We start from the raw sequence: 12,603 nt of genomic DNA on the forward strand, positions 1-12,603 counted from the left end.
TCAACTTCTTGGAGCAATTGCAGTGCCACTTTGCTCACTCCGTTGGCTTCACATCTCTTTACTCACTCATCCGCATATTGGCATTGCAAAATTTGCAATATTACGAGTATTAACCAATTGTAATATACAGGTACACTGTAACAACTGTAAGCAGGATCTATTCATAAACTATAACTCCATGTTGAAAATGATCAACAAGGTTTATCCAAAAAACATCAGTCAAATCAAACAAAACTTAACTAGAGTATTTTACAGTATTTTAGACCCATAATTTGAGGTCAATCCAAGATATAAAAAGTACTTAAACTAATACCCCTAACTCAAAATTTCCTTCCTATTTGATCAGCCTAGAATTGTATCTAATCAGTCTCAGCCATAGCTTACTCCTCTTCAACAATCCTTCCCTTCTCGCTGACATAGATACCGTCCAAGAACTTCCTGATATCCTTGTTCTTAACATGACATTTCTAATCAAATACATACATGACAATTAGAAAACTTGTGATGCAGAGTCAAGAATAAAATGCAACCACAAATAATAATAATGAAAAAAAATAAAAAAAAAATACCTGGTTAATTAAAGCAGCAGATCGAGAAACAAGTTCAATGTCGCTTCCATCCAAGACAAGCTCATCCTTAACCTTCTCGGATCTCAAGATAGTAACACCGTCCAACATGTCAACCTTCCTGACCTGAAAACATTTAGAGGTCAGTAAAGAAAAATAGTTTGCATCAATGGGGAGTAGAAATCATAAATCAATAACAATGTTCAACTCCTTTAACGTTTACTCATAATATAATTAACAATTGTGTTGATAAATTTATAAACTTTCTAGCTTCTTGCATCCACGAGCATAAGAAATGAATGGAACGAGAATGGATGATGTATGAGAAAATCAGGAAAGCAAAAAAAATACTACACATAAGAGAACCTCATTTGATCATTTGGAGCTCTACCAAATAAGGAAATGTGCCCGAAGTACTCGATTGTAATCAAAGGTACAATAGAATTGTCGAATCAATACTGAGTTCCTTAGCTCTCTAAATCAAAGACGCGGTTCTTCTATAAGGAATTGGAAAAAAAATATATATTGTATTCAATCCTAGTTCTTGTTGCAATTTGTCTAAAATCAATTGAATAATTCCTATTGAATATTCTGGTGTACACTTACAATAAGAGATTCGATTGGATTGGGATTATGATGGCAATTTTAACTTACTGAATTCTGTGACAATTCTTATGATGCATAACTATAGTTCAACCAATTGTTATGTTTCATCACCAGAACTGTACTACCCATTCTAATCTCACTAAAACATATAAAATGATCTAAATCATGAATCAAAGCAAAAACAGTCAAATATGATAACAAACAATTCTGGAAAAGGTCAACAAATTAGCAATTCAAATTACTCTTCAAATTAAATAAACAAAATGATAATATTATAAAAACAGAACAAAAATCGATCCTTTTAATCAAGAAGCAACCAAAAAAATTAACTGAGAAAAAAAAAGATTACCCTCTTCTCGCCGAGAAAGTTACGGATCTCAATACTCTTGTTAGAGTTAGTAATACTGGCATTGATGGGAAAATGAGCATAAACCATCCTCATTTTGTAGCGATAACCCTTGGTAACACCGGTGATAAGATTCTCAATGTGACTGATAGCAGTACGAATAGCAGCTGAAGTTTTCCTGGTTCCAAACCATGAATCAATGTTCAGCTTCCTCTTACCTTCTTCATCAGTAACCAATTGGAAATCAAGGTTCAGATGCTTGAAGTTGCGGGTGAGGGTGCCCCTTGGTCCTGAAACGACGATGATCTTAGCGTCGACCTTGATGTCGATCCCATCTGGGATTTCCATGGAGTCAGAGGATAGTACTTGCTTCATTGTTGAGGGTGTCTGGTTTTTCTCTCTCCTAGGGTTTTTCTCTCTCCTAGGGTTTTTTTCCGATGAAGAACAACAGGCGTTGGGGTGGAGGTGGACTGAGAAATCAGGATTATTGATAGAAGGGATTATGGGCTGGATGGAATATACGAAGGTGTTGTGTTGTTTGGGCTTTGCCTTTCTTTGTTTTTGTTTGTTTTTTATTGGTTTTAATTAGATAAAGGGCTTATTCTCTTACGTTGAAACTCGGTTCAGTTCAGCTTCCAATTTCCTTCTCTTATAAAATATTCATTTCACTTCAGTTTAGCTCCCAATTTCCTTCTCTTATAAAATATTCAGTTCAACTCAGTTCGAACTCAGTTGAACTGAACTGAACTGAACTGAATATTTTATAAGAGAAGAAAATTAGGAGCTGAAGTGAACTGAACTGAACTGAGCTGAACTGAATATTTTATAAGAGAAGGAAATTAGGAGCTGAACTGAACTGAATATTTTATAAGAGAAGGAAATTAGGAGCTGAGCTGAGCTGAACTGAACTGAATTGAGCTGAACTGAACTGAATTTCAACGTAAGAGAACAGACCCTAAGTCTCGTGTTACACACGATTTTTACAAAATTTTATAATGAATTATAATGTTAATTGAAAATCTACCAAAAAATATTCTCATATTTATAAATGAAATTGAAAAAGTTTGAATCTTAATTTATGCCCGTAATTGAGCCTCAAATCTTGATGTTTGTTTTAGTATTATGTTATCGATTGATTAGTTTTAAATCTTCTACGGGATTAGCCCCGTGTTGTCTTGAAAAATACATGAAAATTAAAAGTATATTAAAAAAAATTGTTGCAAAATGTACTCAAATTATGGACTAAAAGACATATATGGCCGTACAACAGAGTAGTTTAGATTTTCTAGTATGGTTTAGATTTTCTTTAAAAAAGTTTAACTTACAAACATTAGTCAAGAACTCAAGATCAAGTGAATAGTGCAAAAATTGCCAATAAAGCATTTATTAATACAAAGGGAATATGAGGTGTGGTACATAATATTAGATATATACGTACATTAAGCATACTTTAAATTTCAAAAAAACATGTGTAACAATCTTATTAACATTAACATGTTTTGACAATAGAGAATAATAACACAAATTACCATTTTTTTTTTGTGTATGATTTATCATGTAAATCATGGTTGAATTAGCCTCTTTATACATTTTTCCATATGTAAGCTTTAACTTGAAACGAAATGTTTCGCGGTATTTGTTTTCAAATTCCACACACATAGCAATTAACAATAAAGAGTGAAGAATATCCTACGTGGTTAGACCGTTAGAGCTTCTTTCTCTGTTCGATTTTTACCATTCGCCTTTATGATAGAATTTGTTAAATACATCCGGGTGTACGGTGTACTATATAACCGACGGGTGTACAGAACAGACTCTCCCTCTATAGCTCTCTAAAAAGTAAACACCAAAAATATATTAAAAATATAATAATAATAATAATAATAATACGTTTCAAAAAAAAAATAATACCAAAAACCCAAAAAAAAGGGGTTGTTAAACACCGCGCTCGATTCTCAAATTAACGCCCACAAATTAAAGAAAAATTATTTTACGAATTTACCCTTGAATATAAAAGGAAATTCATCATCACAGTCATAATACGTAAGTACCACCCACCCTCACTCCTTATCTCTAAACCACCACCACCTCATCCTTTCACCACCAACCACCGCCTCCTTTTAACACAGCCACTTGATCTCACGGAAATGCTGAGGAAGTGAGGAGGGATAAGGCCATCGTCAATGATATGGGCTGAAACACCCTTTTTTTTCCGAAAAACTATGGCAGCAACGTCTAGATATTTCGAACCACCACTAGGCATTCGAGATTTTTGGGCGTTTGAGGATGAAACGCCCAGAAATTTCGATCGTCCAACGGTTGTTCGAAATATCTAGACGTTTCCTCCATGGTAATTCTTAAAATATGGACGTTTTGAATCTGTTTTGATTTCATATTTGGGTAAAGTCAAGGAAATTGATTTCGTGATTCCAATTCAAGACAAAGCAATATATACATTTTATTAGAGGAATGTTAGGCAGATTGTCATCAGCTCACTGATTGCTATGAATAAGTAAACTAAATATATACTAACCTTAAATATTGCTACTGATTTGCTAGGAATACGTTCACTGAATGCATACTAACTATACATACTTTTCTTTTCTTTTTTTAGGGAACTAACTATACATACATATATACACTCAAAATGAATATATATAAAATATGCTAACATAATAAAGTTCTTGTGTTGTTATAATTCTGTCTGTTACTAATTACTCATTATTATAGCTCTTAATTTCTTATTCTGTTAGATTTGTTCCTATTATTATTATTATTGTTATAAAAAAATTTTGGACGGTAAAAGCGTTAAGTTGAGGTAAATTATACGAAGTATTTTTTATAACAAGGGTAAAAATATAATTTTAAGTTATAATACGGGCGTTAGTTGGAGATTCGAGGGCGAGGTTTAGCGTTCCACAGATAAAGAGTCGTTGATTTCTCGTCTTTCCAGTTCCCACTACAAATATATTTGCAGCTCTAATCAAACCCAGAGGCCAGAGCTCAAGCTAGAGCAACAATGGCGGCACTCCCTACTGAGATTATCACCGAAATTCTCTCACGATTACCTGTTAAATCACTTCTCCGCTTCAAATGCGTTTGCAAACCCTAGAATTCCTTAATCAAATCCCCTAATTTGATCAAAATTCACCTCAATCAAACCCTAATTTCCAATTCCGATCGTCATCTTCTCATTTCTTCAGAAAACGTCTCTCTTCATTCTGCGGAGCTTGACCCACATCGTAACCACGTCTCTTTCTCGAAGCTCAATCATCCTCTTCAACGCCGCGACGTCGTGTTCTTTGGTTCCTGTAACGGCATACTCTGTTTCTCATCAAAAATCGACATTTTATTGTTCAATCCTCTCATCAAATCATGTCGTAGGTTGCCCTCTAATTACATTCCAGAACCTTCTATGGGTTCGGTCTGGTCCGGGTTCGGGTATGACAGCAAAAACGACGATTACAAGGTTTTGAGGATGATTCAAAAGTATATAAATGACAAAGTTTACTACAATGAAGCCAAAGTATACAGTCTCAACAAATAATTCATGGAAAAGTATTCAAGGTATTCCATATTATATCTTTTGTGAAGATTATCATGGTGTTCTTGTTAATGAGGCTTTACATTATACTGTGATTACTAATGAATCGGATTTGGTATGTAATTTCATTGCGAGTTTTGATCTTAACACTGAGAAATTCTCACTTATTGAATGCCCCAATTATAATGAAAATTCTAGGAGTGATTTGGTGCCACTTTTGTTGGAAATGGGTGGGTGTTTATGTTTGGTGGCTAATCATCACACAAGTGCTCTTTATCACCCTCCTCCTAATAACTGTGTGCTGACTAATCCTCTAGTCGAAAGTGTCGATATTTGGATGATGAAGGAATAAGGAATGAAAGAGTCTTGGGTTATGTTGTTTAGAATTTGCCAGCTGCAGAGTTTAGGGATTTATTATGTACAGATTAAGCCGGTTTTTTACTCGAAAGACGGGAGGAAAATTTTGATAGAGATAGACTGTAAGGGACTTGGTTGGTATGATTTGAAGTCCAAAAGTGTTGAGCGACTCAGAGCTCATGGTATTCCGAATGGATTTATGGAGATGACGTATTTCGTGGGCAGCCTTGTTTCCCTTGAAGAGAAGCAGCATCAAGAGAAGAAAGCCTTGCCAAAGAAGAACAAAAAGAAGTATGCATATTTATTCTTGCTGTCAAATCCAGATGCATGTTTTTTTTTTTTCCCCTTAATTTATACCTTTGAATGCTATTCTTATTGCTCTCAAAACATGTTAAACATATCCTAGTTGTTCTATGACTTGTTTGTTTCGTGTTTGCTATGCAAAGAACGAAAATTCCTTATAGCTTACTATTGATGTCTGAAACAAATGCCAGTTTCTATTAGCTTGGAAATAGTGTTATTTAAATGTTATATATTTGGCAAAAACACAATTCATGGTAAGGCAGCTGCTGACGTATTGTAAGTGCATTTCTCTCATTCCACCAAAGTATGGATTTAATTTTTTAATCTTCTGCATGTGTTTGTTGAAGCAGATTTAAATTAATGAATTTGTAGTATTCTCTATTAGAAAGCATTGCTAATATCTTGGATGGGCTATTTGTATGCAATTATTGCTATGGACTATTCTGAATCGCTTCTTTTTTTTCAGGAATGATTTGGATGATTATCTTTCTGCAGGGTTCAAGCTGAGGTTGTGACCTAGAAGATGCTACTGCTTGGGCTTTATTTGGAACTGTGTTATGTAAGTGTAAAAGCTGTCTTTCATCGGTCTCAACACCCCCCCCCCCCCCCCGCCCCCCCTTTTTTTTTTATAAAGGCTGTTATAGTACTGTAAATTGATGTTGTGGTTAAGTTGACAAAATGCATAAAAAAAAAATCATTATCCTGGATGATCAAATTATTATTTTACATACTCCATAAGTAAACATCATTTCCTGGTCCTAATGAAGTATTACAATCATTGGGTAAGCCATCATCCCAGTTCCTACTATGTACTGGCATCTGAGTCCTGTGATCGGGTCTGACTCCTTCACTTGTTCATTCTTGACACATGTACACAAATGTTCCTTCTAATTGTTGGTGTAACTTCCTGCATGATGCATATAGGTTAGACTAACCATCGAAGATTAGGTTCTCATTGTTGCCCTTTTATTCCTTTTTATAGTCTGAGAGGATTGTTTAATCTTGCCAACCATTTGTTTGTCAAAATCCATTTTAGTGCCTCTTTAATCTGCCACAATAGTCATGGCTTGGCAGTTGCTCCCTAAGCACCAGTGTTTCAAGTTACTTTCAACAACTATTGAGTTAGGCCTCAATAACCTGTTGACATGACCTTTTTTAATTTGCTTCATCACTTTTGCGCCATTTTTTTTTTTATTATATATTTGGTCTAAAATACAAAGTACTTATTTGTTGAGCTATCATAACCTTTCCTTTGAAAGTGATCTGTCGGATTAGTGTTTGCTGGGCTGTTAATAGGCTGAACAGAAAATCTTATTTTACCTTTACTATAAAGATACAAAAGTACTCAGAAAAGTCATAATGTTTGGTTTTGGAATCATAAATCTATGATTAAGGATGTATTACAAATTGAAAAACTGCATAATTTAGGCTAAAATACAAAATAAGACCAATCTTAGATCTTTTTGGGCATGGTTTTTGTTGACTCGAATGAACAATACAAGAAGGGGGGGGGTGAATTGTATTGTTGAGGAAGTAGGGTAATTTTTGCGGAATTCTTAAAGAAACTTAAACAAAAACTTTAAAGTGCAAGAGAGATTTTACGTGGAAAACTTTACGTGGAAAACTTCTTGGCCCTAATCAAGAAGAAAAACCACGACCACAAGGGATTTTAAACACAACTCTTAATAATAATAGGGCAAACAACCTATTACAAATTAAGACTCTAAAGTCAAGTTCCTCAACGAACTTAATCAGTTGAGCTCTCGAATTTCTCTCTTTCTCTTTGCTTCACTCAAAGCAATTTAAACACTCTAGAGTTTACCCAAACTCTACCCCAATACAACTCAAGATAAAACTCCTAAGATGCTAAGTACAAAGACACTCAAGGACTTAAGTGGATTTTTGACTCTTTTAGAAAAGCTAAGAATTTTAATGCTCAAGTGTACCTTGTCAACAAAAAAACTGATTCTATTTATAGGAGAAAAGGAAAGTTAAAAACCTATCCGTTTGCCTCAACTTCCACTAAGCCACATCCTCCATGAAACTAGGTAGTGCAGTTTGTGGGAGCTTGGGCAGCAAGTAAAACGATTTATCAGAAAGTGTTTTACTGGCTTCCTAATTTTTCTCAACTTCCTTTGACAAAGTAAATCACACGTTTGAAGGATTATTCTCCAAGTCAGATTTTCCAAATAATGAGATAGAATTAAAACAGAAAATCTTTTTAACAAAAAGAAGATAATTTAACTCAAAAAGATATTTTTCGAAAATAACTAAGTTAAAAGATGGAAAATAAAATCTTTAATAAATAAAATCAAATCCACTTAAACCCTATCAATTAGCCATGTACTTAACATATATACAAGAAGCCTAAAATAAACAGTAAAGATACATTAGACTCCTTGACACACTGTGAAGCTTCGACTCTGGAGCTTCAGTTCCTCACTCAAGGAACTTGGCTTCTGATTGTCTTCTATGCTCGTCCATAGCTCATCCTTAGACCTTGTTCCATGCTCCATTCTGACTTTAGAACTTCGTTGCATATAAAACCTGTTAATACATCAAAGCTAATAGACCAAAGTTAAAGCTCCTATGGGTTTGCTTAGGTTCCTTGAGTCATCATCAAAACTTAAGATCAACAGTTTTTAAAGTTTCAAACCCTCGAACTAGATGGAAAGCACAACCACTCCTCCCTCCCCAAAAGGAGTGATTGTAAATTTAAAGCAAGGGAGCATTAGGCTAGGACAGGATTGATATTCAGAGTAAAGTGAGGAATGGAAAAGTGTTCCAAAGAACATTAGAATTATATTAGATTACTCTAATCAATTGGTTTGTGTCAATCAGCATTTTGAGAATAAGATGTTTCCTTTAAATGCCTGTGACTTGTTTGTGAGAGTATCCTTTCTAATGTTTGTGGTCTTTTGTTTGTTAATTTGCGAATTTCATTTTTGAAATTTGGATATCAATTATACTTCTCTGCAATTAGGGCTTAAACAATAAAGTTGGCATGGATCTATTATACTAAGAGGGCCCGTTGCTTTAGTGATTCTTATTTGTTTAAGGCCAGGGCGCCTTGAGTTTCTAAGAAAGTTTGTTACATCCTAATTGAGAATATAAATTTTTATATTAATTGCACATGATAGTTCATGGAATTGTCATGCCGATTGCTGATTTTGAAAATATCTGTGTTTTTGCACTTCTGCAGTGTTGGGATTTTGCTCGTCAAAGGTTGAACTATTGGTTGTTTTTTTTTTGCCATGATCATGGCCTTTGGAGGAGAAGTGACTAGTTGATTTCGCATGAAGGCCATTGCAAGTAGTTTTAAGTGTGGCTTTTTTGTAGTATATATATAAATACCTTGTTAAAGTGGTGGATGTTTTTTGGAGCTACTGGTTTTTGATCCTAATCTAAGATGATAGTGCAAATGTGCAATGCAAACTGCAGGTGTCCCAGTATAGATTACCGTAGCTTTATGCTGTAATCTGATTTACTAGTTCTCTTGAGCTTCTCTGAAGTCTACTGCGATGTAAGAATGTTTCTAGTCTAGCAGTGAAGTTTGAGTATAATTGAACAAGCTGTTCGTTGCTGAAGTACTTGATATTACTGCTCATTACTTCGTACACATTTCTATGATTTTAATTTGCAACCTCTAATTCAGATGCATTCAGATACCATGCTTCTAATATCATCATTAAAAGGAATTGAAGCTTGTTAATACTTGCTCTGCTTTGTATTAGTCGACATTCTATTCATAAAAATTAACTTTCGTGATTTATACATGTTGATAAAAAAACGTACTCCATTGTTATACGAGGTCATATTAGCAAATGTAAAATCATTACGAATATAATTTTTTCTTTGTCGATAATTGGAGATTTTATGTATAGAAAATTTGAATTTATGCACTGGCAAACCGTAAACCTATCTAAAGAATCAAATTTTACTGTGTGCGTGATGGATACTCTAGGCTTCCATTTTGGTGGTACTCTAATAGAATCTTCCCCAAGAAGCTTCACAAAAACAGATCAAAGTAGTGTGCAAGAGACACTTCTTCTACTAGACTGCTACAAGTATACTAGAACAACACTGTATTTCTCGAGCTTGAGATTGAGCAACAATGGCGGTACTTCCTACTGAATTGATCATTGAAATTCTCTCAAAATTACCCGTTAAAACACTTCTTCGCTTTCTATGCGTTTGCAAATCTTGGAATTCCTTAATTAAATCCCCCAATTTCATCAATATCCACCTCAATCAAACCTTAATTTCTAACTCTGATCGTCATCTCCTACTATTTTACCCGTCTCTTCGATCTGCTGAGCTCGACCTCCACTATAATCAACTCTCTTTCTCTGAAATCCACCACCCTTTGCAACCCCACAATTTAAGCTTGTTTGGTTCCTGCAATGGCATTGTTTGCCTCTCCGACAATTCGAATAGTGATGTTGTCCTGTTCAATCCTCTTACTAAGTCTCATCGTAAGCTGAAACTCCCATCTGTTAGCATTTCTGCAGACTACATTGTTAAGTTTTGAGTGGTTTGGGTTTGGGTACGATAGCGGAAATGACGATTACAAGATACTTAGGATGGTTCAAAAGCATAAAAATGACACGATTTTCAGCAACGAAGCGAAAGTGTATAGTCTGAACAACAATTCATGGAAATGTGTCCAAGGTATACCATATTATCTCTTCTATAAAGATTTTCATGGTGTGCTTGTGAATGAAGTTTTACATTTTATAGTTACAAAGGAGTTGGATTTTCAATGTCAGTTGATTGCTTGTTTTAATCTTAGTACTGAAAGCTTCTCGTACATGGAGTGTACTGGTTATGATAAGGAGTTGATGAGGACTGAGAGGCTTTTGTCGGAATTGGGTGGATGTTTGTGTGTGGTTGTTACGTATCATGTTCGGGATTCTTGTATAATGGAAGAGGCTGATTTTTGGGTGATGAATGAGTACGGAAACAAAGAGTCTTGGGTTAGGTTGTTTAGTATTAGTCTGCCAGGAAATATTGGGGCTTATCTACAGATAAAGCCTCTAGTTTACTCCAGAGATGGGCGAAGAGTTTTGTTGGAGATTGATAGTTTGAGACTTGTTTGGTATGATTTAGAATCCAACAAAGTTGTTGGTTGTTGCAAAGCTCATGGACTGCCAGACGGAGCTTTGGAGATGACCAAGTTCGTGGGCAGCCTTCTTTCACTTGAAGTTGAAGAGAAGCTCGGTCAGGAAAAGGGAACCTTGCCAAGGAAGAACAATTTAAAGTAAACAGATTTCTAAAGCTATATTACTTGCATTTCCCTTTTGCCTAATCCAAATTTCTGTTATGCTATTCAGTGTGTTGCTATAACTTTTGTTTGTGTTTGCTATGTAGGGGATATTCTTACAGCTTACTGTCTGTCTGATTGATGTCTAAAATGAATGCATAAAACACTTTGCTAGGTGACAGTCATATTACTGTCACATTATTATGTGTTTGGCTAAGTTATAATTCATGTTTATGTTATCTATTTTAATTGCATTTTCAACTAATTTTATCAGGGGACACAATTCACCATTATAATTTATAAGCTCATGATTTCTGTTAGAAGTTTGGACTGAAGAGGCCACATTGAACGTTTCCCTCGTTTCACCCTAGTAGCTTTTCTATTTTCTTAATGAATGTTTGTTGAAGTATAATGCTAGAGTAACTTGATAGAGGATTTGTTCATAAGTAATTTATTACAAATTAGAAAATTTTGATTCTTACTTTATTTCTTTGTAATTGTTAAACTTCAAATTAATTTGTGTCTCCTCTCTTCGACCATTTGGTTTTATTTGATTTTCGAAAGTTGACATATTCAAATAGAGTAATGTTGCATCAATTAGTAAGCATTGCCATAATCTTGGAAAGACAAATTTGTATGTAATGAAACCAATGACTTTTATACTCTTCTGAAGCACTTCCTTCTTTTTCTTCAGGAATGATTTGGAAAATTATCTTTCTGTGGGGTTCAAGTTGAGGCTGTGAAGATGCTAATTGAACTAGTTCTGAACTGTGTAATGTAAGTATGAAGTTGTCTTTTATTGATCAAATCTTCTGTTCACGTGACCTTTTTTTGCTGCATTCTCACTCATGTTTGTTATTGTTAATGCACGTAACCCTTCACTTGAAAGGAATCATAGTGTATTGCTTGGACTATGCTGGCCAGCCTGCTGTTGGCAATCTTAATCCCTTCTTTATAAAGAAGATGCATTTACATTAGACAAAAAGTACGGTCTTAGGCCATTTCCACTTCCAAATTAAAGAAAAATTAATAAAGAAAACAGACAAGAAGCATTATATTAGGCCAGGATAGCAGGTCTTATATATATTCAGATGAGTTTGAAGAGTTGAAATGATTTCAGTGTGTTAGTCCACAAATAAATAGGCTTTGCTTTTTAGATCTCGCTTAGAAGATAACTTCTATGCTCAATTAGTTTATTAATTTGTCTTTTAAGGATGAGACAATTCCATGTAGTTGACTTGTTAATTACATAGATTGATGCTGAAGTCCAACTTCTAAGTAATTGGGGCTTATACCATGTATTGACATAGCACAACTAAACTAAGAAGACCCATTAAATTAATTAAGCAAGTTTTATTTTCTTAAGGATCGATCAAGATTTCTGCTAAAAAGCTTGCGCTTCCTTGGTTGGGAGATGTCCATACTAGAGCCCAAGGCTGTCTAAACAGCAAGGATATGAGAAACTTAGGATATGGGAGATGGAAAGCTTGTTATCATTGTTAGAAAGAAAAAACTTTTGGAAAATTTTCCTCTTAACATGTTCATGGATATCTTGCATGGCTCTTGCTGATTTTAAATTGCTTGTCTTTGTGCAGTGTTTGGATTTTGCATTGTTAAT

At 34.6% G+C, this 12,603-nt stretch overlaps 3 protein-coding genes and 1 long non-coding RNA gene across 4 annotated transcripts; 3 read left to right on the plus strand and 1 right to left on the minus strand.

Moving 5' to 3' along the window:
- Positions 1-136: 136 nt before the first annotated feature.
- LOC110716476 (60S ribosomal protein L9-like) lies at positions 137-2,146 on the minus strand. Its single transcript, XM_021895107.1, has 3 exons — positions 1,522-2,146; positions 570-692; positions 137-467 (listed from the first exon to the last, which is right to left on the minus strand). Exons 1-3 carry the CDS (start codon positions 1,891-1,893, stop codon positions 381-383), a joined length of 582 nt encoding a protein of 193 aa, XP_021750799.1. The 5' UTR covers positions 1,894-2,146; the 3' UTR covers positions 137-380.
- A 2,491-nt stretch (positions 2,147-4,637) lies between these two features.
- On the plus strand, positions 4,638-9,386 carry LOC110716493. Its single transcript, XR_002510507.1, has 3 exons — positions 4,638-5,710; positions 6,189-6,281; positions 8,925-9,386. It is a non-coding gene; the product is annotated as an uncharacterized LOC110716493 (long non-coding RNA).
- A 430-nt stretch (positions 9,387-9,816) lies between these two features.
- Positions 9,817-11,123, plus strand: LOC110716524 (F-box protein CPR30-like). The gene is made up of 2 exons (XM_021895161.1): positions 9,817-10,982; positions 11,093-11,123. Exons 1-2 carry the CDS (start codon positions 10,306-10,308, stop codon positions 11,121-11,123), a joined length of 708 nt encoding a protein of 235 aa, XP_021750853.1. The 5' UTR covers positions 9,817-10,305.
- Positions 9,837-10,253, plus strand: LOC110716523 (probable F-box protein At1g14315). Its single transcript, XM_021895160.1, has one exon. The coding sequence runs from the start codon at positions 9,837-9,839 to the stop codon at positions 10,251-10,253; it is 417 nt and encodes a 138-aa protein (XP_021750852.1).
- Positions 11,124-12,603: the final 1,480 nt, after the last annotated feature.

Source organism: Chenopodium quinoa, unplaced genomic scaffold, assembly GCF_001683475.1.
Source record: "Chenopodium quinoa cultivar QQ74 unplaced genomic scaffold, ASM168347v1, whole genome shotgun sequence".
NCBI lineage: Eukaryota > Viridiplantae > Streptophyta > Magnoliopsida > Caryophyllales > Amaranthaceae > Chenopodium > Chenopodium quinoa.

Excerpts from the sequence above, each read along its gene's own strand:
- LOC110716476 (XM_021895107.1), bottom strand. The coding sequence starts at position 1,893 with ATGAAGCAAGTACTATCCTCTGACTCCATGGAAATCCCAGATGGGATC. Across the intron at positions 693-1,521 it reads ACTTTCTCGGCGAGAAGAGG|GTCAGGAAGGTTGACATGTT; the intron begins GTAATCTTTTTT and ends AAATGTTTTCAG. Across the intron at positions 468-569 it reads CTGCTGCTTTAATTAACCAG|AAATGTCATGTTAAGAACAA; the intron begins GTATTTTTTTTT and ends GTATTTGATTAG.
- LOC110716523 (XM_021895160.1), top strand. The coding sequence starts at position 9,837 with ATGGCGGTACTTCCTACTGAATTGATCATTGAAATTCTCTCAAAATTA.
- LOC110716524 (XM_021895161.1), top strand. The coding sequence starts at position 10,306 with ATGGTTCAAAAGCATAAAAATGACACGATTTTCAGCAACGAAGCGAAA. Across the intron at positions 10,983-11,092 it reads CCAAGGAAGAACAATTTAAA|GGGATATTCTTACAGCTTAC; the intron begins GTAAACAGATTT and ends TTTGCTATGTAG.